Genomic DNA, 26594 nt, shown 5'->3' on the forward strand with positions numbered 1-26594 from the left:
GAGAAAAGAAAGCAAAGTATATATATATAAATATCTATAAATATCTATAAATACGTTTTAAAACCTTTGTAAAAGTTTGGAGGGGTTTTTAGGCCTGTGCAGGTGGAGGGGGCACGGTGGGCGCTGCTGGGGTGGGGGAGGGTGGGGAGGGGGGGTTGGGGCGGGGGGGGGGGCACACGATTTATTATTATTAAATTTTTTTTTTTTTGTTGTTGTTGAGATTTTAGTGGTTTTAGAGTTGGGGGGGGGGCGCCGGGCGGGCCCTGCCCCGGCCCCCCCCCAGGTGGGGTGGGGGCTGCGGGGGCGCGTGGCGGTGCCAGCCCCGGCTTCGCGCCCGCGGGGGGGGTGGGGGGGGGCCAGTCCTGCCGGCACGGGGGACAGGGGGGACGGGGGCGGGGGGGACGGCGGGGGGCTGGCTCCAGAATAAAGTTTATTTATTCTAGTGCCTGGCTCGTTCTTGCTGTGGGGGCACCGGGGGGGGGGGGGGGACGGACATGGTCCAATCTGCGGCACCCCAAGTCCTGGGGGGGTTCTTCATTGGGGGGGGGGGGGGGGGGCAGCAGGGACCCCTTCACTGCCCCCCAGCTATTCACCCTCCCTGATTCTGGCTGTCCCCAAAGGCTGGGTTGGGGCAGAGTCCTTCGGGGTCACCCCCCACCCATTCCCCCCCCCCCCAGCATCCCCAAAGCTCTGCCCTTCCCAGCCTGGTCGCTGCAGCTGCGCCCCCCCCCACCCCGCAATGCCAGGGGCCAGCCTTGGCCTGCAGAGCCCCGATGCACTCATGACACCCCCAGCACAGGGTGTGGGGGCAGCCCTGGCCCCCTCCCTACATTGTGCCAGGCTTGGGGGTGGGGGGGAGGTCAGGGGTGTCCCTGCCGCTGCTCAGGGATGGTGGGACCTGTTTGTTTTCCTTTTGTCCATATTTTTTTTTTTTCCAGCAGCTGCCGGGTGAGGCCTGTCCACCGCCCACAACAGGAACCGGGGGCACCGGGGCACAGCCCGGCCCTGCTTCCCCGGCAGGGCTGCAACCGCCCGCTGGGCACCGGTCGGGCTGAGAACAGCCACAGCTCGTGCCAGCGATGGCGGCTACACGGTCAGGTCCCCCTGTGGCAGGGAGGCGCTGGGGAGATGCGGCTCCTCCACGGCTCCCACCAGGCTGAGAACAGCCACAGCTCGTGCCAGCGATGGCAGCTATACGGTCAGGTCCCCCCGTGGCGGGGAGGCGCTGGGGTGACACGGTTCCTCCGTGGCTCCCGCTGGCTGCCCGGGGGCCGGTCCCCGCTCCTGCGGCCGGTGGCAGCACCCGCCGCGGGGCGGGGGTCCCTTGCGCAGGAGGTGGGCGAGCTCGGCCAGGCTGAGCAGCGCCGAGACCAGCCCCACCACGAAGTAGAAATGGATGAAGACGGTTTTCTCGGTGGGGCGGGAGACGAAGCAGTCGACGCGGTGCGGGCAGGGCCGGCGGCGGCAGACGAAGAGGGGCTGCACCCTGAAGCCGTAGAGCAGCGCCTGCCCCAGCAGGAAGCCCAGCTCGGCCGCGATGCGTGCCACCACGCTGCCCACGTAGAAGGGCTGGAGGCGGCGGGCGCGCTGACCCCCGCGCCCCGGCTTGGCCGCTTGGTGCACGGCGAAGATGACGAAGAGCGCGGCCGGGGCCGAGAGCACGACGACGTGGAAGACGAGGAAGCGGTAGTGGGAGATGGGGAAGGCGGCGTCGTAGCACACCGGTTTGCAGCCCGGCTGCTGGGTGTTGCAGACGAACTCCTCCTGCTCGTCCTCGAAGACGTCGCTGCCCACCGTGGCCAGGACCAGGATGCGGAAAAGGAGCATCACCACCAGCCAGAACCTCCCCACCATGGGCGAGTGCTCCTGCACCGCGTCCAGCAGAGAGCTCAGGAAGCCCCACTCGCCCATGGCCGCGCTGCGGGAGCCGGGTCAAAGCTGGGGGTTGGGGGGGGGAACGCCGTGCCCGCGGGGATGGACCCCAACGGGCAGCGCAGACCCCCCCACCTCATCTCACCCTCCTCCATGCCAAGCCCAAGTGCGTGGCACCATCCCCGCTCGCAGCGGGGTGCCCGGGCAGCGCCAGCCCAGCTCACCCCATCGCCCGTGTCCCCCCCCGAGTCTGCCAGGCCCCGAGACTCGCTCCCGCAGAGATGGGTCCAAGGACACCAGTTGGGGCAGGACCAGCGGGGTCCCCATCCCTTGTCCCGCCCCCCCCACTCCCCGAGACCCCCCGTATCCCCATCCCGGCGGGGTCGGGTACCTGCGCAGGCTGCGGTCCGCGCTGTGCCAGTGCGGCTGGCGGCGGCCGTCCAGGGTTGGCCGGGACTGGCCGGTCCCTCGTCCGGTCCCTCGTCCGGTCCCTCGTCCGGCCGGGCTGGGCTGACGGTCCCGCAGCCACGCCTGGAGTCCTTTTAAAGAGACCGAGCAGCCGCGGGGGCGCCCGGAGGGGCGGGAAGGGCTCAGCTCTGCCTTTTTTTTTGCGGGGGGGGGCTCAAGGACAAACGCTGCCCTTGCCACAGGGCCAGCAGTCGCCCAGGGCACTGGTTGGAGCAGGGGGAAGCAGCCCCCCATGCAGAAAAGCCCCCCGGTCCTTGCCCCCCCCCCCCCCCCCCCCAAAACCCCCAGGGCTGGGGGGTACCAAGCCGCAGCGCTCAGCCCCCCCAAAAGGGTCCCCCCCCAAGGGCTGGCATCGCCTCCATAGTCCCATCAGAGCTGGGGCGGCGGGGGGGGGCATCGTCCGCCTTTGGCCGTGTCACCACAGCCCCTGCCCCGTGTCCCTCCTGGGTCGGGGCTCTCCCCGCGGGGCTGGGGGCTGCGCCCGGGGGGATGCTCAGGGCTGGCACCAGCCCTCGCTGCCCCGTGACGCTGTGTCCGGGCTGCTGGGGACATGGAGGGCCCCATGGACCGTCCCAGGCTGCCCCCAGCTCCGACCTGTGCGGGATGCTGTGCTGCCGGGCAGCCGCTTTTCAAAGCGCTGCGATGCTCCGCAAGAAATCCCGGTGGGCACGGCCAGGGCTCGTGGCACGGCCAGGGCTCCCGCTAGCCCCCAACCCAGCCAAGGCTCATGGCCTTTGTGGTCAAATTCCCTTCCTGCTGACGGGAGCCCTGGCCGACGCGGGTCACCCTCAGACCCTCCGCGCCCGTGCAATGCCCCATGGTGGGTTGGTGCCTGGTGGCCCAAAGCTCAGCGTCCCCAAGGCCCTTCTCAGTGAGATTTTTTGCGATGGAGAAAATCCCCGTATGGACACTGTGGTGCGCTCTGTGACGATGGGGGGTGTGTGTGTGTGTATCTCTGTGTGTGTTCACACACAGACAGCTCCATATACACATTTGGGGTGATGCCGGGGTTACGGGGGCAGCTCCGCAGCCGGCCCGGAGCAGCCCGTGCGGCGCGGCCGTGGCCTTGCCGTTTGCTGCCTGAGTCGTGACAACCGATTCTGCGGGCGCTTGCAGCAAGGAGAGCCGTAAATAGCTCGGCCCCTCGGCGGGGACGCGCCGGAGACGCTCTCCAGAGCCCGGCAGTGGAAAATCTGACAGCGCTTTCCACACTTGACTGGGTTCCAGCAAAACACCTCGGTGGCACCGATAGTGCCTGTACCCGACCGCCGCGCCATGGCCGGCGGGGGCCGGGGCGGGGGGTTGGCAGCTGGTCCTGCAGCCACGTAGGTCCCCATGTGCCTGGGGGAAGGTGGGTGTCATGGCAGGGTCCTGCTTGTCCCCAGCTGCCAGCCCAGGAGCCACCGCCGGCTGCAAAAGCAGAACCTGGGGCAGACGGGTCCGTCCGGGAGCCACAAGGGGCGTTCGCAGGAATTTGGGAACCTCCAGCCCCAGGTAGCGGGTTTTTTGCAAAGCCGGCAGTGAAGGAACCGGCAAGGAAAAGAGCATCTGAGCCAGGCCTCCAAGGTTTGGGAGCACAGCAGCCACCCAGCTCCCAGCCAAGGGGCTTCCAGGTGACGCCAGGTTGCCCCGGGCCAGTGGCTGAAGCACCAACAGCTCCCCACCACAGGCGCCGAAGTGGAAGCAGAAGAGTAGAACGTTTCTGCGGAGGTTGAGGTTCCCACAGCTCCTTCTCTAGGGGTTCAAGCTCTTCCTCTTCCGTGACCACCTACCAGAGCTTGTGGCGAGCCCTCTGCTCCGCCAGCGCAAAGCGCTGGCGGAGCAGAGGGCTCGCCACAAGCTCTGCAGCCATCATTTCCATAACAATGCCAAAAATCGGCTAAATCGGCGCTGGAAATGACCTCAGAAATAAGGATCGTGGTTAAGACAATGGAGATGACCCATTTAAGAGCCGTCTTGGCAGCAGAGGGTGGGAGGCCGATGGCCTCTCGGCTCCTGAGAAAGTCGGAGCCGCAGCGCGAACAAAGACGAACGGCTCCGGAGAAACGGGGGTAAGGGAAAACGAGGGGGAACAGGCAGATGAGGACAACTCCTTTTTATTGAAGAAAACTGGAGTAAAACCCACTTTTATTATATAAATATTAAAAAAGAAAGGACGGAAAGGCAGGACAAGAAAAACACAGAAAATATTTACAGACAGTCAAGAAATACCCCTGGGCGCTCTACGAAAAACACGGCGAGATAAAATACTCCGGGGCGAAGTACTTTTGAAGGGAAGGGGAAGATGACGCTTCTGCTGAGGAAGGTCTGACCGCTCCGCGGCACGGCGGCGACAAAGCGGCCTCACCTCGCAGGGGACCGCGGCTCTTCCTGCAGCCGAGCGCGTGGGAGCTCGGGGGAAGTTTTGTCCCCGGGGAACAAAAAGGGGTGGGAGAATCTCAGCACAGGGCAGGGGGAACCTGCCGCTTTCCAACGCCCGCGTTGGACTAACCGACGGGCTTTCCTGCAGGCTTCCCACCCATCAAAGGGCCCGGGATGGCAAATCTCTGTCCTTCTCTCCCATCTCGCTGCGCTGGCACCGTAGAGACGCCCGCTCAGCCCTTTTACCCGCACATGGCGGTGGCAGACACCAGCGGCTCTTACCTGAAGATGACCTTTGGGCTGAACTAGCTGAACACGGGGTTTTCTTGGCAGCCGGACAGGAGATAAAAACTGCCAACACCGAGCACAGCGCGGAGACAAGTCTGCGCAAACCTCCCCATTCCTCAACCTGAAGTTAAAAACCCAAAGGCTAAAAAACTCATCGTGGCGGAGGTTGAGCAACAGGGGCTTGCGCAGACGGAAAGGACTGCGAGAGAGACAGAAAAACACCAGCGCGGAGTTCTACCCCTCGCGTGCTGTGCGTCTCTCCGCCTGGGGAGCTAAAAGCTTACCTCTTTGATTATTTTTTAAGATAGCTAATCTATGCGAGAGGCTATTTTAAAAGATTTGATAGGTTCTAAAGTCTACTCGAACATTAAAATGACCACAAAGCATGAAAAGATGCCAGCTAATGGGTAAGAGGGAAGTGGTGCATCAGCACTAGCTGGGCTCACGGCTCCTGCGTTCACCAGAAAGGGGGGGGGGTGGTGGTGTTTCCTGTTTAAACAAATCTAACTTATTTAAAACGAAGAAAAATGGAGCTGAATTCACGTCTACCAAACCTTTTTGGACTAGCTAAAATTCAGTGAAAAGATTCCCCGGTCTGAGGTGCTGCTCTCAGGCGACAGCTTGTCGAGAGCTCTGCTGAAGGCCAGTTTGTAGATCAATTTGGATCAGCAGTTTAAAATCTTCATTAAAAAATTCAGAAAATATCGTCCTCATCAGACTCCTCCAAGTACTGGACAGGTTTTTTGAGACGTCCGGGCCTGGTCCGGGGCACGGCTGCTGGGGGGCTGTCGGCACGAGCGGCTGAATCAACAGTAAAGCTCTCATCGTCTTCCAGCTTGGATTTCTGGAGGGAAAAGCATAGTCAGGAAGTGAATCATGAGTCGGAGCAGAAACAGGGAACGCTCAAGCAGCACAAAACGCAGCACCGTGTCACGGGGAAGGTGGGGCTGTTGGGACTGATGAGACCAAACCAACTATCTGGGATAAATCCGTGTGCCCGACCCCCCCTTCTCACCCACCCTCCCCGCTCCCAGCAGTAAGGACGGGTGGCGCAGGGGTTCTGCCTGTGCCAGAACCCCCGGCACTGACTCCCTGGTACCCCCTTGGCTCTGACGCGTGGCAGGGTACGAACCTTTGCTGCAACCCATTTGGAAGGCTTCAAGCCAAAATCCGAATCCGAATCCGAATCCAAAGAGCTTGGCTGCCGTTTGACGACTTTCCGCCCCTTGGCCTGGCCAGGCTTCTTGTCACCCGCTCCTCCGGCCTCAGCATCCAGGGGTCCCTCCTTCCCCGCCGTCTTGCTGGGTTTGGGGGCAGCCTTTTTCTTGGCTAGAACATCCATGATGGACGGCTGGTGATCTGGAAGAGAACTCTGCTTTTAAACCCGTGTTTTTGCTGCTTCTTTTCCCGTTTGCAGTCGGGGAATTACTTCCAACACAAATACGGCTCCGCGCTCTTCCGCGGGGTCAGCACACGGGTCGTCGCATTTCGAAGGGCGGTTTTTCTAGAAAGATTGCTCTTTACCAAAATGATGAGAAACGAGGTTGTTTCTCTGCTTAGTTCCACTACATTTAGAGGATCAAATTAAAATGCACCCAAAGCAATTCACAGACCATTTCAGATTGAAAAGTCCTGAACTCTCAAGGCCGCGGAACCAATCTTGAACCTTCAAAACTTTTGCACGGGGAAGGAATGAATTTACTGTCTACACTAAATGCTTGTGGGGTTCTTTCTTACCTATATTTTGACATTTTTTTTTAACAGCATCTTGAAGCATGTCTCCCGGTGAAGCTGAAATGAGCAGGCCATTCCTGAACGGTAACGGGCTGTCTCAATTTAGAAGTGGAAGAAACGGCTATTTTGCCGTGAAGTAACATACCACTTTAGTGCTGGGATCAAAACCAGCTAGAGATGGAGCATGCAAAACAGCTTTCAAAGTTTGACACAGACTCCGGGCAGTTAAGTTTAAAAAAAAACCTGAGTCAAATGCCGTAGATTTATGGGGTCGAGCTAGCACTAAATAGAGCAAGCTACCCCAAAGAAGCTTTTCTCCTTCCTGGGAAGCAGGCGACCAAGGAGCTTTCTTCCCCAAAAGACACGCAGTAGAACATTGACTGCAAGACACAAATTCCACTCGGATTATTCCTGCCAAGTATTACATAGCGCTGTAGGAAGCATTCACTTTTCCTGTTCCCAAACGAAAATTCACTCCCTTCGAGCATGTCTGACATGAACTAGAACATGATATGTTTGGAAACAAATTTCTTGAAAAACGAGAACAACCAGGCAACCTTTGCCACAAACCTCAGATCTTTTCCGAAATAAAAACTCAAGTTATTCGGGCCCCTGAACGCCTAGCAAAATGATTTGGACTTGTTTCCCACAGGAATAATAACAACTGACATCTAAAAATGACCTTACTAAACTTCGCCTTACCCTTAGCGGCAGTGGCCTTCTTAGCCGCAGCAGGTTTTTTGGATACGGCCTTACCGCGAGGCACAGGGACAGAAGGAGCTGCAGGACCTTCACTCGCATTTTCATCAGCAACCTCTTGGACTTGGACTGAATGAAGAAAGCAGAAAGCAAGTTCGAAATAGTCAAATGATCTCCTCCGGCTGTAAACACTGCAGCGGAAGAATTTTGATCCACTTTTTATAAAGAGCAACCATTAAAACTGGATTAATCACACCTTCAAGTTAAACAGACAAACTGCGACCAGCTTGTGGCCTCCCATCAAAGTTTCTTTGCAAGATCTTGTGACTCACGTCTGCCCCCGGCAGCGCCCAGCCCCGATCAGAATGCCCAGAGCGCTCTCCTGGGATTCTAGGAAAATCAACAGGGTTTGGAAGGTCTTGTACTCACCAGGAACAGTGTTTTGCTCTGTCTTTTGCTTGGGAGCTTTAGCTGCTTTTTCGGTGGTTCCCCTAGAATACAAAACCCCAAGTATGTTTTCAACTTAGGATGCACTGAAGAAAAAGAGCTATTAATTTCTCGATAGCATTAACACCAGAAGCACAACTAATTTCCAGTGCCTGTGTGGGAAAAATACTCACTTTGGAGCAGCTCTGGGCTTGGGAGCAGGTTTTTCTTTTGAGTTTGTATCGGAGTCAGAGTTGCCTTCGCTGTCGGCCTGAAATTCAGGCTCCTCATCTGAGCTGGAGAGCTTTTCATCCGAGTCCGAACTGATTATAGTCTTGACTTTGGCTGGTGAAACAACACAGATGTATTATTTTACACATTTGGCAATAGGCAGCTCAGTTTCTTTTTCAATATTTTAGCTGCAGTTATTAAAAAATAAAGATCTGAATAAAAACAAGCAGATACTGAGATTGCCAGTGAGAAGACTCCAAATCACAAGCGCATCCTGGGCTCGCTTACCAGCACCACGTTTGGTTTGCCAAGACAGTTAGGTAATTAAAGCCAATAACCTTATATCCTCTAGTTGTGCATTTCTGCTTTTCCTTGAAAAGCATTGTGAAAAATCTGGCTCAAATGGTAGAAATATTTAGTTGTTGTATACAGTAAAATAAATGAGCCTCTTAAAAATGATTTCTGATGGAGATCTCGGGCTCTGGGAGCTCTCTGAAGAGTCTGTTCAGTTTTCTCCTCCACAGACGGCCCCCTCTTCTGCCTTTGGGTCATCACTCACCTGCTGCCTGGCGAACCACTCTCTCTCTTTGAGGAGGAGCTTCAAAATCAGACTCCGAGTCAGACCCGGAGTCAGACCAAGGGTTTCGTTTCTTCATTTTCTTTAATGGCTTAAACGGTAGAGTGGCCTGTCTCTTAGTTCCTGAAAAACATTGGGAGGGAGGATGAAGCAGCAAACTTCCATGTGCACTTCGGGCTCAGCAGTTCACGCTCAACTTGGAAATACATCGCTAAATTCAGAGGATTCTGGCTTAAACACCACAGAGAAATGGCGATCTCTCCCGCTTGACTGTCATCCAGGATCACTTTCTCTCTCATCTAGTTTTTCCAAAAATACTGATCCTAGATGTTACTCATCACCTTCAGGAAGAGGTCAGATAACCAAATTTACAACCCTTCCGCTCACTTTTCCATGGATGGAATAACACATGAAAGCATTTACCTTGCTCAGCATTAAGCTTCTTGACTAATCTCTGCTTAAGGCCCGAAGGCTCTTTGTCTCCTGATGTGTTTTCTTCTTGATTCTCATCGAATTCATTTTTTTCAGTCTGAAGATACAAGCAGATACCAAGTAGATCGTGAGTCGGGTCATTCCATTAGAAGAGGCACACGGAGTAATGGAGAAAGGAGCTGCTCATTTTAGACGTAGGGAAGTTAGTGATACAAGAAATCTGAGCCTGGGAAACAAACTGCCTGTCAAATTGATTACAGCCAAGTAAATCAGACAGGATCTGTCCCCCAGATCAGGTGACTTAAAATGCAAAATCCAACATTAACAAAAACAGGAACTTTGTCTCCACTCCCAAGAGCGCTTTGGTACCGCCTTTGTGTGCTGATGGGACGGCTCTGGGGTGTGTTGAGGATGCAGAAACGAACAGGGTGGGTTAAAAAACACAGTGCAGGTTATTTGGAAAAACTGTCAGATGGAACCATCTGTAGGAAAGGAGCAATATGTCTGGCTTACGGGTCAAAACAGGTGGGGGGATATTTTAATTTTCTACGTTGCAAATGGCTGAATGGCATAATTTCAACTAGCCCTATAAAAAGAGTTAAATCTTTATCTCCTTGATATCGAGAACAATAATGGCATTAAGTGGATGAAAGCATTATTGGAAATGCAAAGGCTGTTCTAGAGAAGTGAATTTATCAGCTGTACACCTCCTGCCTGCTAGAGGATTTATAAAATCCCCAAGACACCTAGAACAGCCTTACTCGCATCTGCTTTTTAATTTCTAAACTACCAACCCATCTCCGACATTGCGATATGTGCTCTTGCCGAAAGATTTCCCTCTAAGCCATCTCCCGATACGTCAGTGAATCTGTTCTCTTTTAGAGTGAGAAACATCCATTTCCAGTGTTCCCTGTGTCCTAAGATTCTGTCCCTCTCCTTGAACAGCTGCTTCATCAGGACAAGTTCAGTGTTTTGGGACTGTATTGAAGAGGGCGCAAAGACAGATTAAGCATTTGGAATGTTCGTTTTTACCTTTATTTTCTTTTTAGTTCTCTTCTCTGCCTCTGCCTTCATCTCTGCAGTTATCCGAGGAATGACCCTTATGCCATGAGGTGATGGCATTACTTCCGTCCGTTGCGCCGCCTTCACCTTCGTTTTCCCTCCTTTCCCCTTTAAAGGTTTCCCAGTAAACCCTGCCATCTCATCCTGAGCTTGCTTGGCTTCCACTGCCTGCAGAGGTGAGCATAAAATAATACAACCATGAGAACACAAAAGAAACAGAAGTACTACTGAAAAACCCCCACCATCACATCCCTTGCAGTAAAGCGCTTTATACTTGCTGAGAGATTTCCTACTATCAGTTTAAATTAAGCTTCCCACTCTGGTACAGATTTGTACATTTTTTAGGCAATGATTTCAGCTCGAGCTATAGCCGTTACTCGGGGAGCAAGAAGAGACACAGGCAGTGACCAGGTGTGACAGTGCACAGACACGTGCCCGCGACTTGGGCTCTGCTCAGTGAAGTCCAGCTCCTCCTTCACCTTTTCAGTGTCCAAAAAGCCCTTTGATCTACATCTCCTAGGACTGGATCCTAACATGGGTTTTCTCTCAAGCCCTCCTAAAACTCCTCCTCACTACTCAGACTGGTAATCGACCACCTTCCAAAGGCCACCTCGGTGTTTTGAGTCCCTGTCCCAAAGCAGTGCTACTCCTGCCCAAGCTAGGAAGGTGAAGCAAACTCTCATTCTCCTCAGTGAGTGCAAGACATGGGAGTTATCATTTTTAGTTTCCTTGTCATGACAAAAAGTCAATAACGTGCTGGTGGATAAGACTACAAGAGAATCCGTCATCGGCACTGAACATTGACATACATCAAGTTCTTCAACAAAGACAGCAAGGTCTTCCTTCCACAGATCAGAGGGACTCTTGCGCTTAAGGTTTTCCAGCTCATTTTCCTAAAGGCAATCAGAGTTGATAATCATTAGTCACGTATTTTAATCCGCCATTAAAAAAAACATTATATAACAATGCTTTTATAAGAAAAGGAAGGAACATACTTTGTTGTCTCTCTGCTTACAGAGTTCATCTTTCTTCTCTTTAGTCAGATACCAAAGGGGCATGTTCAGCAGATAGTTGAAGTCCGGGCCTTTAGCTGCAGCTGATTCTTTCTCACTCTCCTCTTCCTCCTCCTCCTCTTCTTCCTGAATGTGGATTTGAAATAAACATTGTCAACAAATATATTGACATACAAAGGTAGGGCTATTGATCAAATTTGGACTGCATCACAGGTACCCCATGTACTTATGGTGTCCTTCTAGAACAATTCAGAAATGGATCAAGTTATGCTTCTTAAAGCCTCAGCTGTTATCGCACAGAAGAATCCATACGCAAAAACAATTCTCCAGATCTCTTTCGCTCTATTCTATCTGGCCTCTATGTCTTGATAGTACAGATTCTCCCCTCAGGCTACTTAAAACTGTCATCTTCCTCACCGCCCTTCCACAACTGTGTCCCACAGGAGGAAGGAAACCCTTAAGGAAGAGCAGAAATTGCTGTGGCAAGAGGACTTGACCCAGCGGACTCAAACCAGAATGACCAGGTCTCGTCTCGGTGCCTTCTGAACAAGCAACTGGATTTTTGTTTGTCCTACGTTTCCTATCACAGACACACCAGATACGCAAACCCTTGAATCCTACAAATTGAAAAGCAACTTGGGCTTCTTCCTATGGATTATGTAGTTTCAGAGACAGGGGCCAGTTCAGACCTATTTAGAGAGGATGACTGAAGCATTACCTTGTTTTGCGATTCCTTCCAGGCCTTCACTGGATCGGATTCATACCCTCTCTGGATAAGAACTTGAATCAGCTCTTTCTTGGGTTTGTTTTCTGTAAACAGACATTTCAGGATTGTCAGCTAGTGACCACTACCAATTGCTGTTAGGAAAGACAGATGAGCTTTAAATATTGGATCCTATAGTTCTAGCAGCTCAGCATCCCATTGGGCTCTAAAAAAGCCTTTCCTCATCAGAGGCAGGACGTGTGGAAGAGCCTGAAACAACACCTAACAAGTTCCTAGGTGATTTGTCAGGTCAGCATTGCTCCTATACCTGCCAGCAACACCTGCCAGAGCACTGTAAATATTTTCCTTCCTCATTTCCATGTATGCATTTCCCCTGCCCTAAGTAGTTTTTGAACTTGGAAAAAAAGGTGTGATGGTATCAAAAAGGTTTCACAATAATAGGCAGGCAGGTGGAGAAAAAAAAACCCCAATAGCGCTCAAAGGCTTTGGTGTAGCTTGCACCTCATTAGACATCACCAGGGAAATTTATGCTGTAAGTGCCCCAACCAATGGAAATGCTTCAACTGGAATTTGTTCCTTTTTAAGATACCAGAAGCAATCAGCCATGAGACACAAATACAAATGAAACCAGCTCTGTCAGCCTTGGAACTGCTTATTACAAAACCCCAAGAAAATGCATTTCAAGGGAATTATTTCTCTTCTTGAGTCAAGTCAGACAGACCCAGGCTGTTGGGATTATTGGGCTGCCTTCAGACACAAACCACAAAGCATCTTATGACACTTTGTCCAGCTGCATCCTCCATGAATGCAAGTGAAATACAGACTGCCTTTTAGACTGAGGTGGAAAAGTTGATTGAAAAATTTGAATGCTGGGAACAAAGACCTGTTTCTTTTTCTAGCTCATGATGCTCAGATGCTGCTAACGTGAGTATCTTCTAAAGTTGAAACCCCAATCCACTGAGAACATGATTTGGAATATTTTTGCAGAGGTTCACAGAGATAACACGGAAGAGATACGGGTTCTTAAGAAGTATGCATTCAAACAGAAAACACTAGCGCCTTCCAACCCCGCCAAGCACTTAACTCTTATTCCTACTGAGTCAGAAATAGGAATTATTGCTAAACTATTAAAGAATATTTCTGCTCTCAAAATAGTGTCAAACACACAGTAGGAAAGCTGTATGAGTATCTTGTTTTAATTAACATATGCATAACACTGCATAGACCAAGGATACTCTGTGAAACATTTTCCTCTTGTATGTTGCTGGAACAGAAAGATAAGCTCTGGTGTAGTTTGTTAAGAGCCAGTCTGGGGCCGAGGGGGTGCTGACAGAACTCAAGACAGCACCTAGTTCTTCCCCCAGTTTCATAAAGCAAGTAACCAAGAACAACACATACCGATCACAATTTTGCCATCTATTTTCTCCAGGATGAAACGAGCCTGGTTGCTCAGTTTTGCAGACTCGGCACTTAACATTCCGATAAGCCATTCTTTTCTCAAACTGTAGTACCGGAGCCTGAGTTCAAAGAACTCTTTAAGAATATCCTGGGGAGAGTCGTACTTCTTCAGAAAGCCAACATGGTCAAAAAGAACCTAGATGAAGGAACACAGGCGTTATGATGATAAAACTGATTTCCAAAACCACTGAAAATTACCACCTATAACACAGGTGTGATAGCACAGTTGAATTCTTAGCCAACAAATTGTAAAAGCTTAGCATTGTTTCAGAAATTACTTCAGTTTGCAAGCACAGCAGCAGAGACAATTTTAGAATTTCAGAGTTCTTGAAAACACACAGTAGGGTTAAGGTTACTTGAATCTTAAAGCTATCTGTAGGATAAACATTTTGCATCCAGCTTCGCACGTTGTCAGAATCCAGACATACAATGGCAGTGCTGTTGTCACAACAAAGGTCTCTGTGAACTGTGCGATTTCAGATCACTTTGACTCCTTCAGGCAAAACCATACCACTCTGGGCCCATTCCCAAGCCAGTCTCTTGACCTTTTGAAGGTATATTTAGAAAGCTGATTTAAAATGAGTAACAGCCGAAAAATCAAAGTGACTAGGTTACTGCGAAAGAGTACTTGTTACAAGCAGCAACTGCAGCTGTCCGCGCAGTCTCCGAGTTAAACCAAGAACTTTATTTGACAAAATCTGTTACATACCATGGAGTTGCATGTTAAATTTGTTTGGAGTTTGAAGACCTTATGCAGCCCCGCTGCGTTAGCTTCGGCTAGTTTTTCTTCAGTCATCTTCACGATAAACTTCACTGTCGTATCTGTGTGATATTCTTTATAGTCTGTGATTAGTGGGGGGGTCTTCTCAGTCCCATTTAACATTGGCTCCAGAACTTGCTCTTTGTACGTCTGAGAAAAGAATCAAATTCAGACCCATGTTTTCCGTGGAGATGAAAAGCTCCAAAGCCCGCTAATCACGTTTTGCTTTACAGGGCAAGCTTATACATTCCCAGGGCAAATTCACTGTTTATTACCTGTGTCCATGTTCTGACAGGCAGCTCGGTGATCTCAATGGTTGTAGAATCAAGGATAGACACTTCACCACTTATCACATACTGATTAGGCCCCAGCTCATCTATTGTGCCTTTGAAATTCTTGTAACTAGGAAGCTAAGCAGAAAAGAACACTGAATTCAGCTTTGTGTTGATGCTTCTGTTTTTAAGCACTTGCATGAAATGCTCCAATATGTGCTGAATAAACTAATGAGTGAGACACTGTTTTTTTAAATACATTATTTACCATTGGCAATGGCTCTTCTCCATCCATCAGACGACGGATATTATTCACAACTTCCCTGATATCAAAGTTGGGGATCTTACAGGACCAGCCAGTCCCAATCCCTTCTGCCCCATTGATCAGCACCATTGGAATGATGGGCATATACCATTCCGGCTCCACACGTTGATTGTCATCGTAAAGGAACCGCAGGATATTGTCATCCATTGGTGGGAACAGCAACCGGGCTAGCGGGCTAGAATGGAAAAGAGAATTTACGCCCAAATTCTCGTTACAGAACAGTGACCGCCATGCAAAAAGAAACCCCCCAAAACCAAAAAACCCACATAAGTATCAAGTCTGGTAAGATGCTAAGAATATTTAAGACAGTAAGAAATCTTTAATGCTGACCTGAGCATTGTAAAGATGTATCGAGGGCTGGCAGAGTCTTTCCCACCATGCAGCCTTGTGCCAAACTGACCAATAGGCTGCAGCAAGTTGAGGTTGTTACTGCCCACAAAGTTCTGAGCTAAGTTAATAATAGTCATCATCAGCGATGCCTGCAACAAAGGAAGGTTCAAAGCTAAAAATGCAGAATTCTTCACTGAATGGACAAAGTTAAAGGCAAAATTCACACCAAGAACAGAATTGGTGTAGAAGATAAACTCAACTAATGAAATACCGGAGGAAACTCTCACTGAAAGTGCATCCCAAGACCCCTCTAGTCTGGCTGACCAGATACATTCCAGGGACCCACCATATATTGCTGTCTACCTGTTCTTGAAGCCTCCAATGAAAGATTCTATCAGTCTCCCAAAGGAATCTTGTTTTAGTGCTTAACTTCTCCTTACCGAGGCAGAAAGGCTAGTAACATCTGCCTAAACCTATCACAAGTAAAGCGGGTTTTTCTTGTTCTACTTTTTGAATGAAATATACTCCCATAAAGTCTAGGTAGGACAGAAGACTGACCAATCTCAGATGAAATTAATATTGAAGTATTAATAGCAGATATACAGCCACTTTGCTTTGGTGTTTATACTCAGACATCTAATTCTGCTTTAGAGGCATCTTAACTGTCAAGTCAACAGAAGGGCTTTTTTGCCTTTCATTTAAAAAGCATTTTGGACAACCAGGCCAGGACCTTACCTCACCATGATGGTATGAGGACATCTCAGCTACAGAACCAGCCAGCTGAGCAACCTTCACCTCCCGCTTATCGTTTCGTTTGAAACACGTGAACAGAACTTTTCTTTGACCTGGCTTCAAACCTGTATAAAAAAAAAAGCAAAGCACCTTGTGATTAGAACATACAATGTGTTTCACTGAGCTTCTGCTCTGTAGAGACTAAGAACTACTTATTCACCTAACGAATCTGCACCAGGAGAGTAAGGTACTTGCAATAATATACTACAAAATGGACAAGACATTTAATCCAAGGATTAAAAAACTTGGACAGCAGAAAACCTATTTCAGAATACTAACCCTGAAAACTCATCAAGGTTCCCCGATTCTGGTGATACGACATGCAAACACCCATTTATTAAGTTGTGAGGAATGCACTATTTGGAATCACTACCGTGAAATAACTTACCATCAACCAGTGACGGGATTGACCTTTCATTATCTGAGTTTGAGAACAGCACTAACTCCTTGTTGATGAAGTCGTTGTATGTCAGGTAATTAGTATTTTTCCCATATAGGTATTCCTAAAAAAAACAGTTGCAAGACTGCCTTAATTTTAACAAGGTGTAATCTGTTTCTTAGCTCATACTTGGCTAGTTTCACTAAAACGGAAGCTCCTTGTGAGACTAGTTAAACATGGCTCAAGTGCTGACATTCTAAGCGTGGCAAAGTGAAACATCCCTTCCCGTGACGCAAGGCCCATTTTTGGAGAAATAAAGTCTCCGGACACTCCTGCTCAAGTTATCATTTCCCTATTGATGAAGTAATTTGAAAGATAAGAATTAAAAATGAAATTAACTGTTGGCCAATTGACAATGAGGCTACACTGATAACAGAAGGAGTGCTCTGCAAAATCCTGAAACATTTTAACTGTCCCGTAATCCGGCGACTGGCACGCTGACTCGCAGCTGTGTGCAGCTCTGGCGTGCCAGAATGAAGCTGAGAAGAGCCCCAGGGAGAGACGGGAAACCAGTTTCCTTCATGTATGTAAGCCTTTTACCTCTGGCAGACCGTGCAGCTTCCGTTGTCTTCTATCCTCCATGAAATTAGTCAGCCACTCCTTTCGCTCTTCTACCTTCTTCTTGCTAAAGGCCTGTATATTACAAAATGAAAAATAACGCAATTCTAGGACATTCTGTGATGTGCCCTATTGGACCACTTGAGAAAAAGAAAGCATACAGGAAGAGTTCACCCGGGAGAATAACACGCTAAACAGGATGACTAAGTAGCCCAAGAAGTGCAAGAAAAGGTTCTTGTAGCTAAATATATTAAGAGCATAATTTACACCAGTCTGTAGGAGACATGGTAGTTAGGTTTAAATGTATGGGTTTTTAACATCATAATGGAAAACTAAAGCAGATTTTGGGGAAAATTAGTGTTTTGTGGAAAAACTTGGTTTTTTGGCATTGCCTAATAGCTCAGAATACTTAAGAGTCAATGACTACTGAAGGTGAAGAAGTTCACAGAAGCGACTAAGGTATTAATCCACTGGTGAACCATTTTGCAAGAAGAAAATCTGGGGGAGAAAGGGGAGGTCTGACTTTGAGAAAACTGCAGCAGAACACGCAGAAAAATGTTGAAGAAATATTTACTATTATGTCTGAAAATGTCAATTGGTTTGTAGTGATTAGTTTGTTCCGAGCTATATTTGAAAACCATCATTAAAAGGGTACTCTTGGCCTGAGGTCCACGGACAGATTTGCTTCTACTGGTTAGACTAAAGCCGTAGCCTTGGTAACAAAGAGACTGTCTCAAGCCCAAAGGCTTTTAAGAGCATTTTAAGAGAAAATACACAGCACTCTAAGCAGTGGAATACCAAAGGTAGTAAGTCAGCAATTAAATCAAGTGCTAGTTACCAGGGTGATCGCAGCATCATCTTCAGGACCAGAATATTTGAAGCCAATTCGGTGTTTAGCCATATCTGCAAAGTATTCTTTAGCCTCCTTTGATGTGCTGGTACCCAAACCTGCAGAGACAGTACTAGTTAATCCTAATAACTTCTTGCTTAAATTAAGTTGCAGTTCAAAGAAATATTTGGCTGTGCCTAGTTTCTGTAATGATCACATAAACGTACAGCGTGAAGACGACATACAGGAAACTTAGGTTACCCGACATCTCGTTTTAAACTATCACAAAAATCATAAGAATTACAGATAGGTGAGCAGTTGCATATTGTACGTAACTCCTGTAGATATATGAAATGATTAACTGCAAATTGGAAATGATTCCTCATCACCCAGCCACTGTTCTGCAGTTGGTACCTTCCTTATTGGTATTAGGCGATTCTGGAGTAAGCACTTCGCTCACAGTGCTAAGAGTACGCAAGGACTCTACTACGGAAAATAGCACATAAAACTGAGCATAATTGCATAAGAGGGCTGAAAGAACAGTTACCTAGTTCCACTTCGGGAGATTTTATTGATACTTTATCCACTTAGAGGTTATTGTTTCCTTACTTTTATATTTTATGCCCCATGTATTTGTAATCAGAATATCTTAGGAGGGAAGAGACGTTGAGGATACCCGGTCCAAACCCCTTCTGCAAAAGCAGGGCTAACCGAATGAATCGTGAATGCTTGTATTTGGAACGTTTAATTTCACCATATTACGTTTTCTACAAACCTTTATAGTACTTGATTTTCCATGAATTGTAGTTCTGCGTACTGTTTTTCCATTCTTCAAATTCAGGAATGCTGTAGAATGCAATTTCTTCTTTGTTTTTAGAGGCCTACAATGAACAAATATTGTAACTGTGAAATGAGAAGCAGATTTGGACCAATGGATCCTTATTCATTCACCTTACCGTCTACCCAACCCCTACCTTTATGATGGGAGTAATAAATTCCTCCAAAAAGTTGTGTCTTAGAAGAGATGGCCAGTTGTGATGGATGAAGTTAATCAGCAGACCTTTGATATGCGATCCATCTTGATCCTGATTTAAAAAGAAAAAAGAAAGAAAAAAGGCGCATTTCATCAGGGACGTGAAAGAATTGACAATTGTTAGCTTAATAGCAAATGATTCTATAATTCCAGCTAACCGACCCTATTAACTTTCACTTCTAAAAAGGTGACCACGCATTGTTTAACTACTGAAAATTAAGAGAAACAGAAAAGGCACATTCTTGGTAAAAAACGGTATCAAGGACTGGTCAAGGACCTTGAATCAGCAGACTGCAACAACAGTATTTAGCTATTTGGTGATGCTGCTGCTCCCCCCCCATCTGTTTTGTTTTGTGGCTGAAAAGATATTATGACCCACTAATATAGAATGATAAAAAGAAACAAATACAGCCAATGAGGTACAACAACGGCAGTGGGAGAAAGGTAGTATTTTCTTTTTTCCTCTTTATTCAAGTGTTCGTTTTTTTCCTCTCCCAATTTTCAGTTTTAGTGGGCCTAACCTGATCTGTCATAATCATAATCTTTCCATAGCGAAGACTCTTTAAAGATTCTTGATCTTCATAGTTCTTCTTATATTGTAAGCCGACAATCTTGATGATGTTGTTGATTTCAGCATTTTCCATAATCTGGAAAAGATCACACGGAATAAAAACTTGTCTTTCAGACTAAAAATGTATCTTAAAGTCTACAATTATCCATAAGTATACCGTTGACTGAGCTTTGTCTTGTTTTGCTGTTTAGAAACTTATCATTTCTAAATGGAAGTCTAATGCTTTAATTTTTCTAGATCATTCCAAATGTTTTATAGTCCACAATACAAACACTGTCCCTTCAGAGGCAAAACGCTGAACAGGATTTAATCAATATTCTCACTTAACCAGCAAGGAGGGCTGAAGATGAGACTAGACTCAGGCATTAAGACACTACTCTTTACAGTGTTGCAGGCGTTCAGCTGTACTCCGTTAAAACACACTGCATTACACAAAGCACACTGTTCTAACATGTAGACTGTAACGATTTCCCGACTAACCTGCTTATGAGAAGCTTCTCGGACGTTGAGTATTTTCCCACGAAGGGGAAATACTCCATATTTGTCTCTACCAACCACTCCTAGACCAGAGACAGCCAGTGTTTTGGCCGAGTCTCCCTCGGTCAGGATAAGTGTACAATCTAAAGAATTCTTGCTGCCTAGAACAAACAAAAAAATTCAAGTCAATTTTCTAATTAAGGAGTGAAATCAAAGCCTGAATACTCACAAATTGAATGAGAATAAATATCTTCTAACACACACAGGCTTTGTTGCGCTGCACATAGTAAATGGGACTGTAAAATCGGGATGAACTATAATTGCAGGTTTTCTCATTATCTTTAGGAGACAATTCTATCATTTTTCTAACAAACAAGTTTTATCTTTTTGAATGAACTGGTTACAAAGGTGTAAAGCACTTACCAGCATCATTGGCATCATCCAGCTTAGGAACACCCTTAATCTTAGTGTGTTTCACAGCCGAACATTTCTTATTCAGCTGGCTCTGAGCTTTAAATTTTACCCAGTTTAGGATACTTTCAACAATGCCACAGCCAACTGCCTGCAACACAAAAATAATCCCAAACAATTGTGGGAAAAGCCTCAACAATGACAGAATTCTAAGTTACACACTTTTTCTTTAGTTCATGGCTATATATACTTCAAAAGTATATATTTGCCACATTAAACGTAAGATGCAGTTTTACAGACGTCTTGATTATCCACGTATATCAATACTTACACCCTTAATAAATTTTTCGCTCAGTTTACAGGTTGAGCCAAAGTTCTTTGCCTGCAGAGTCATGTTCTCCTTAGTCTGAGAGTCAAAGGTTGGGTTTTCAATTAAGCAATTCACGAAAATCCACATGTGATTCTTCACCTGTATTTAAATACACCAAACACCACACATTATACAGGCTCACCTCACCAAGAGCAGTGCAGTCTGACATTCGCCTGACAGAATCACGCAGTGAGGAAAAACTAAATCATCACTCTGTTTCTGAATTTTCCTGGATGTCTCGTAAGAATTTAGGACAACTAATGAACATTCATGAAAAATGTGATATGATTTGGGTTGTCAAGGAATCACAGCGCTCAGCCTAAATAGGTATTATCTAACAAATACTGAGTTTTAGTGCATCTACACTGACTTACAGTGTTCTGATTACAAAATACATCAGCCAAACAAAGAGAAGATTGTTAGCTGGCCGAAAATGGACAATAGGAGACCTCTACAATTAGCAATTTTATATATATTGTCTGTACAATGGAAATATGTATCATTAATTAACCTGGTATTGCATTAAGCTGTAGTTACAATTTGCAATAATGCTAGAGTTATGTTTCCCACTGGGGAAATTCTGACATTGTACCTGAAAAGGCTTCACTCCAACTCCATTTTTGTTCTTCTTTTTCACAACGTCAATGAGTTTAGTCACGAGCTGGTCAGCTACATAATCAATGTGCCTGCCACCCTAAGGGAAAACGGGACCAAAGACCTGGGGGTGATTCCATTGAAAAAAAACACACCAAGGATGCAGATCTATTTAAAACTTTAAGCATTGTCTGTGCAACATTAAGCAACTAAGTATTTTTCACTAACATACGCACATTTGAAAATAGCTGAGAACATTAATGATGATGAATATGGAATTAGCTTTGCTAAATAAGGAAGAGTTACCTTTGTAGTGGCAATGCTGTTGACAAAGCTAACTTGCTGGAAGCCTTTTTCACTTAAAGTCAAACACACTTCCCACCGAGAATTTACTTCCTCGTGGATAACCTTAAGTGCATTTCCAGTTTCATCCACTTTGTCCTTCAGATAGAGGTCCACATAACTGCGGAATCCTTTCACCTACATACAGATGAAAGCAGACAACTCAGAACAGCTCCTATAAATACTTCATTCATCTCCTCCTGAAAAGTGGGTAGAGAAATCACTCATGCAAATTTTCTTTTTACTATGTGTAATGATGTAAATTGCTTCAACAAAAATCGCACTGTTTAAATGGCATGAGAAATACCGATATTACGGTTCCTTTTAAATGCTTACTTACAGGCAGCCTCTGTCCATTTAGGAAAACTTTGACGTCCTTTGTGGATCCAGCAATATCATACGCTCTTCGAGACATTAGTGCTACAATGTCTTTATCAAGAATTGTCATTTTGAATTTTGACAGATCAGGTTGGAAAGTGACACATGTGTAATCTTCTCCATCAAAATATTTCAGTTTCATTTCACCAGCCTTTCCCATGTTGTCTGTCCAGGTCTGAGAAAAGCAGGTCTTGTGAGTGGCAAGTCCAGCACACACAAGCAACTAGCTTAGTTTTTAAAAGCAGTAAGCTGATTTATGAGTTTTAAATACTTTTCAAATAATAAAAAAAACCCCACTGGTTAAAAACTAGATTCTGATTATGTCTGCTTATTTCATTATTCACTTGAATTACATCCAGTCGTACAGTAACTGTGGGTTAAATTTATTCCAATCACGGTGCACTGAATGCAAGTTATGCCTAAATTTTTGGAACGAAACCTTAGTGTCTTATCTGAAAATCTCAAGTATAACCTTACTGAAATGAGAAACGTTCATACCTGCTTGAATAACTTCTTGTATTCACGGCATGCAGTTTCAACAGTAAATTTTGTGCTAAATATGTTGCACAGTTTGGCTCCATAACCATTTCGCCCACCTGGAATTAGAAGGAAAACAGACTTGTGTTATTACCTTTGTTCAAAACCATCTAAAAGGATTCCAGACTAACAGGAGTTCAGCCACTTCAGCACAAAGTACAACTGTCAATAAGCAACAATATCCTACAAACTCTGTATGCGACTACAAACCCATATTTAATTGGGATTAGTGTTTAAAGAGAATTTTTCCTGTTCTCCATGTTTGTACCATTTTTACTCTAAAATACGAGCATGGAGACTTCTCTCTGATGGACTCAGAATGCCTTTTTCACATTGCATCAAGGACGCCCTTCCCTGTTCCTTTAGTTCAGTTCCCACATTTAAACTGATCCGTCTGCTCAGAAATATTAACGCATGTTTGAGAGTCTTCCCTACCTGTGACTTTCTTTTCATTGTCATCGTAGTTGCTGGATGTCAGTAGCTGTCCAAAGATAAGAGCAGGCACATAGACTTTCTCCACTTTGTGTTCAACAACTGGAATACCTTTCCCATTGTTCCATACACTGATTGTGTTATTCTCTCTAGGGGGAAAAAAAAATTGTGTTTTTAAGGCTGCAAATGACTGTGCTATGAAACAAGTATTATACAAAAGCCCTGGGGAAAGGCCACCATTTCATCAAGAGCAAATCTCTCTTCCGCAAGTGCAGAAACAGCCAGCAGAGGGAGGACAAGTCAACAAAAAAATTCTCAGATCGGTAGATACCGTCTAATGAAACGGACCGCCACGCGTAAAAATCCTCTATCTATGCGCAATGACAGAATAAAAAGGTTGAGAAGAAGAAAAGAGGAAAATGGCCACAATGGCAAGCAACAACAAAGCAGCAGTCCTTTCACCAGCCAGCACTCGGTAACAGACGAAGGGACCAAACAAAGAAAAAGGCTTTCACAACCGGTGAATTACATTTGGTCTAACTTCGATCGGCCTCAGGGCACAGCCCTCCAGTACCACGCCAGCTTAGCAGAACAGCATCGGAGTGAGAAAATCTACCGCACTTGAGTTGGGAAGGCAATGAACAAAAATTAAATAAAACTTACACATCAATAGTCACTTTAATGCACGACATGCTTTTATCTCTCTGCTTGTTGTCTGCAGCATTGACTAGAATGGAAAGATTATTGTTATTATATTACATTCTCAATCAAGACCAAACTATTAACTATAAAGTGCCTTCAGTAGAATGAATGCAAAAATTCAATACAATGTTAATAATTATCATCTGGGTGTGCAAATATTTTCCAAGTTACAAAGAGGAGTACTACAAGTTAACACTAAAAGGAGAATTTTTGTGCTGAATTAAGTTGGTTTTCTAATAGAGTGCCATCCCATGAATGGCTTGCTATTAAGTAGCGCTAATGGAAGGATATTAGTATCCAATATTTCCAAGCACAATCAACAATGTACTCTGCGAACACCATCCATCAAATTATAGACAACTTGCAATAGACATCACTTGGTCAACAACGTGACCAGATAAAAGTACACTCGATAAGTTCTTGCATTTAATTCTAGTTTCTTAGACATTCAGCACCCATTAATAACTCGTCAGTCACTGACTCAACAGGTCACCTTACCTAGAATCTCATCAAAGATTTTGTATAAGCCAGGCACAAAGGTCACATCTCTGCAGTTAAGGCCCACGCCCTCATCAAAAACCCACATTTGCTGAAAAGAAGGCAAAAAACATGTTAAGTCCCCAGGTCTCCCCTCCTCTTCGGTGCCATCAGTTTGTAAAGCAGATGTTTTGTGCTTTATAAACAGATGTTAATGACTTCTTGCCTGCACTGAGGAGCTCAGGCTCAGCCCCGCGGCCCTCCCCTGCCCCGGGCACCCCCCGCACCTGAGTGACCAGCTCCACGGAGCCGATGTAGGTGTCGGGCCGGAGCAGGATGTGCTCCAGCTGCGTCTTCTTCTGGTAGATGTGCTCCACCGAGAGCCCCTTCTTGCTGCCATCGCCCTTGGGCAGCCGGAGGTTCTCGTTCGCGGGCTGCTCGGGGGAGAGACGGTGGCAGTGAGAGGGAGTGGGATGCGAAGTTGGGGGGGGCCCGGAGGGGATCGCATCGGCGTGTGTGGGGGGGTTGGACTGGGCCTGGGCGGCGGGAGACCCCCTACACGGCACCGGGGAGGGGATCCCGGGGGGGGCCGTGGAGGGGGGATACCCCAGAGGAACAGGGGATGTGAGGAAAGCGGGGGGGCTGAGGGAGGCGGCCGCAGGAGGGGACCGGGGAACCCCGGCGGGAAGTGAGAGAGGCCCGGTGGAGCCTGAGGGAGGCCCGGTGGGGCCTGAGGGAGGCCCGGCGGGAGGTGAGGAAGCCCCGGCGAGGACCGAGGGAGGCCAGGGACGGCGAGAGGACGGGGCGGCGGGGGATCCCGAAGCCCCGCGGGGACAGGGGCCGTGGGGCGGGTCGGGGGAGGATGACACGCACGCGGAGGGGCGACGGGGACTCCTGGAGCTCCATGGCGGCGGCGGGCGCTGCTGAGCGGAGGCAATGGCGGCCCCAACTGCCCGGCGCCTTTCAAACCTCCGCTCAGCCCGCCGAAACCCTCCGCCAATCACCGCCCGCGAGCCCCCAGCGCGCCGCCAATCGCAGCGGGAGGGCGGGGACACGGGGCGCGCTCCTCCCTTCCCTCTGGCCAGTCACAAGGCGCTCCGCGCGTTCAAACCAGCCACTCAGAAGGGGCAGCTGCGGGACGGACAGCGATATCGACCAATAGAAGAGCGAGGGGGAGGGCGCTGTGCGGCGGGGGCCCTACGCGGGCGCGGTTGCCGTTGGCGGTGTGATGTGCTGGGATGTACTGGGACCTACTGGGATACAGTGGGATACACTGGGCAGGCCCTGGGGACACACTGGGACCTACTGGGCTACACTGGACAGCGTATGGGGACACCGAGGGACCAAGAAGACAGGTCCTGGGGACTCGCCGGCCCGGTTGCCGTTGGCGGTGTGATGTGCTGGGATGTACTGGGATACACTGGGACCCACTGGGCAGATCCTGGGGGCACATAGGGACCTACCGGGCAGATCCTGGTGACACTGGGACACACTGGGCGGGTTCTGTTGACACTGGGACCCACTGGGCAGATTCTGGGGACACACAGGGACCCACTGGGCAGGTCCTGGGGACACAGTGGGACCCACTGGGCAGGTCCTGGTGACACTGGGACACACTGGGCAGGCCCAGGGGACACACAGGGACCCACTGGGCAGGTCCTGGGGACACTGGGACCCACTGGGCAGATCCTGGGGACACACAGGGACCCACTGGGCAGGTCCTGGGGACACTGGGACCCACTGGGCAGATCCTGGGGACACACAGGGACCCACTGGGCAGGTCCTGGGGACACAGTGGGACCCACTGGGCAGGTCCTGGTGACACTGGGACACACTGGGCAGGCCCAGGGGACACACAGGGACCCACTGGGCTGGTCCTGGGGACACTGGGTCACAGCATCGCCCCTTCAGGCCCCAGCCCCGGTGCGTCCCCCCCGTGCCCCCCCCGAGCGCCGGCCCAGCCCTGCCCGTGCCCCCGACGTGCTCGCTCCTCTGCAGCCCGATCCTGCCCATCCCACCTCCGTCCGCTGCCCACGCTCCTGGAGGGCGAACCCCGCTGCCCACGCTCCGGGAGAGGCGGCTCTGCTGACCCAGCACCCAGCAATACCACCATCACTGGAAATGGAACCCGGTGACTTCACCGCCCCTATGGTGTCCCCCTCCTTCTCCCACCCCTCCACTTGTGCTGATCCCATCGGGGATGAAGCCCACACATGGCTCCAGACCCTTTCCCCGCTCCCTGGTCTGGCTGCAGTGTGTCCCCTGCCATCCCTCGCTGCAGCAGGCGATGTCCTGGGTAGGGCCACCCCCATAATAGAGCGTCATCCACGACACCAACTGTTTTGTGTCTTTATTTTTGGGGCAGTGACACCATTCGCTTCACTGGAGCTGCGGGGAGGTGGCCGGGCGCAGCCTGGTGTCACCCTGCCACTGTGCGGCACCGGGATCTGCGGGGACGGCACAGCCGGGGATGAGCATGGCACAGCCTGGCTGCGGGGTCGGCATCCTCTCGGTGCTCCTGCATGGCTCCGGCACTGCTGTTCTCCCCCCGGCGCTGCCCACGGGGCTGTTTCCCTGTCCCCTGGGGCATGCGGCTGGGTGTCACCGGTGCCGCGGTGCC

General features: G+C 48.6%; 2 protein-coding genes across 2 annotated transcripts; both read right to left on the bottom strand.

Annotated features, from left to right (window-relative positions):
- Positions 1–415: 415 nt before the first annotated feature.
- GJD3 (gap junction protein delta 3) lies at positions 416–2376 on the bottom strand. The gene is made up of 2 exons (XM_063354536.1): positions 2264–2376; positions 416–1918 (listed from the first exon to the last, which is right to left on the bottom strand). The coding sequence occupies exon 2, from the start codon at positions 1909–1911 to the stop codon at positions 1192–1194; it is 720 nt and encodes a 239-aa protein (XP_063210606.1). The 5' UTR covers positions 1912–1918; positions 2264–2376; the 3' UTR covers positions 416–1191.
- Positions 2377–4500: 2124 nt separating this feature from the next.
- On the bottom strand, positions 4501–24922 carry TOP2A (DNA topoisomerase II alpha). Its single transcript, XM_063354368.1, has 35 exons — positions 24848–24922; positions 24262–24408; positions 23996–24086; positions 23459–23522; positions 22799–22944; positions 22325–22422; positions 21789–22001; positions 21413–21586; positions 21105–21206; positions 20474–20611; positions 20155–20293; positions 19735–19892; positions 19205–19330; positions 18625–18735; positions 18426–18531; positions 17660–17769; positions 16804–16896; positions 16213–16327; positions 15768–15889; positions 15033–15181; positions 14646–14877; positions 14381–14515; positions 14055–14255; positions 13286–13481; positions 11882–11973; positions 11146–11289; positions 10960–11043; positions 10121–10318; positions 9080–9185; positions 8639–8779; positions 8043–8193; positions 7852–7913; positions 7426–7551; positions 6122–6348; positions 4501–5833 (listed from the first exon to the last, which is right to left on the bottom strand). The coding sequence occupies exons 1-35, from the start codon at positions 24878–24880 to the stop codon at positions 5684–5686; spliced, it is 4680 nt and encodes a 1559-aa protein (XP_063210438.1). The 5' UTR covers positions 24881–24922; the 3' UTR covers positions 4501–5683.
- Between the last annotated feature and the right edge of the window lie 1672 nt (positions 24923–26594).

This window comes from Chroicocephalus ridibundus, chromosome 17 (assembly GCF_963924245.1).
Source record: "Chroicocephalus ridibundus chromosome 17, bChrRid1.1, whole genome shotgun sequence".
Lineage (NCBI taxonomy): Eukaryota > Metazoa > Chordata > Aves > Charadriiformes > Laridae > Chroicocephalus > Chroicocephalus ridibundus.

Excerpts from the sequence above, each read along its gene's own strand:
- GJD3 (XM_063354536.1), bottom strand. The coding sequence starts at position 1,911 with ATGGGCGAGTGGGGCTTCCTGAGCTCTCTGCTGGACGCGGTGCAGGAG.
- TOP2A (XM_063354368.1), bottom strand. The coding sequence starts at position 24,880 with ATGGAGCTCCAGGAGTCCCCGTCGCCCCTCCGC. Across the intron at positions 22,002-22,324 it reads ACAAGAAGTTATTCAAGCAG|ACCTGGACAGACAACATGGG; the intron begins GTATGAACGTTT and ends TGCTTTTCTCAG. Across the intron at positions 17,770-18,425 it reads GAAAATCAAGTACTATAAAG|GTTTGGGTACCAGCACATCA; the intron begins GTTTGTAGAAAA and ends CTGTCTCTGCAG.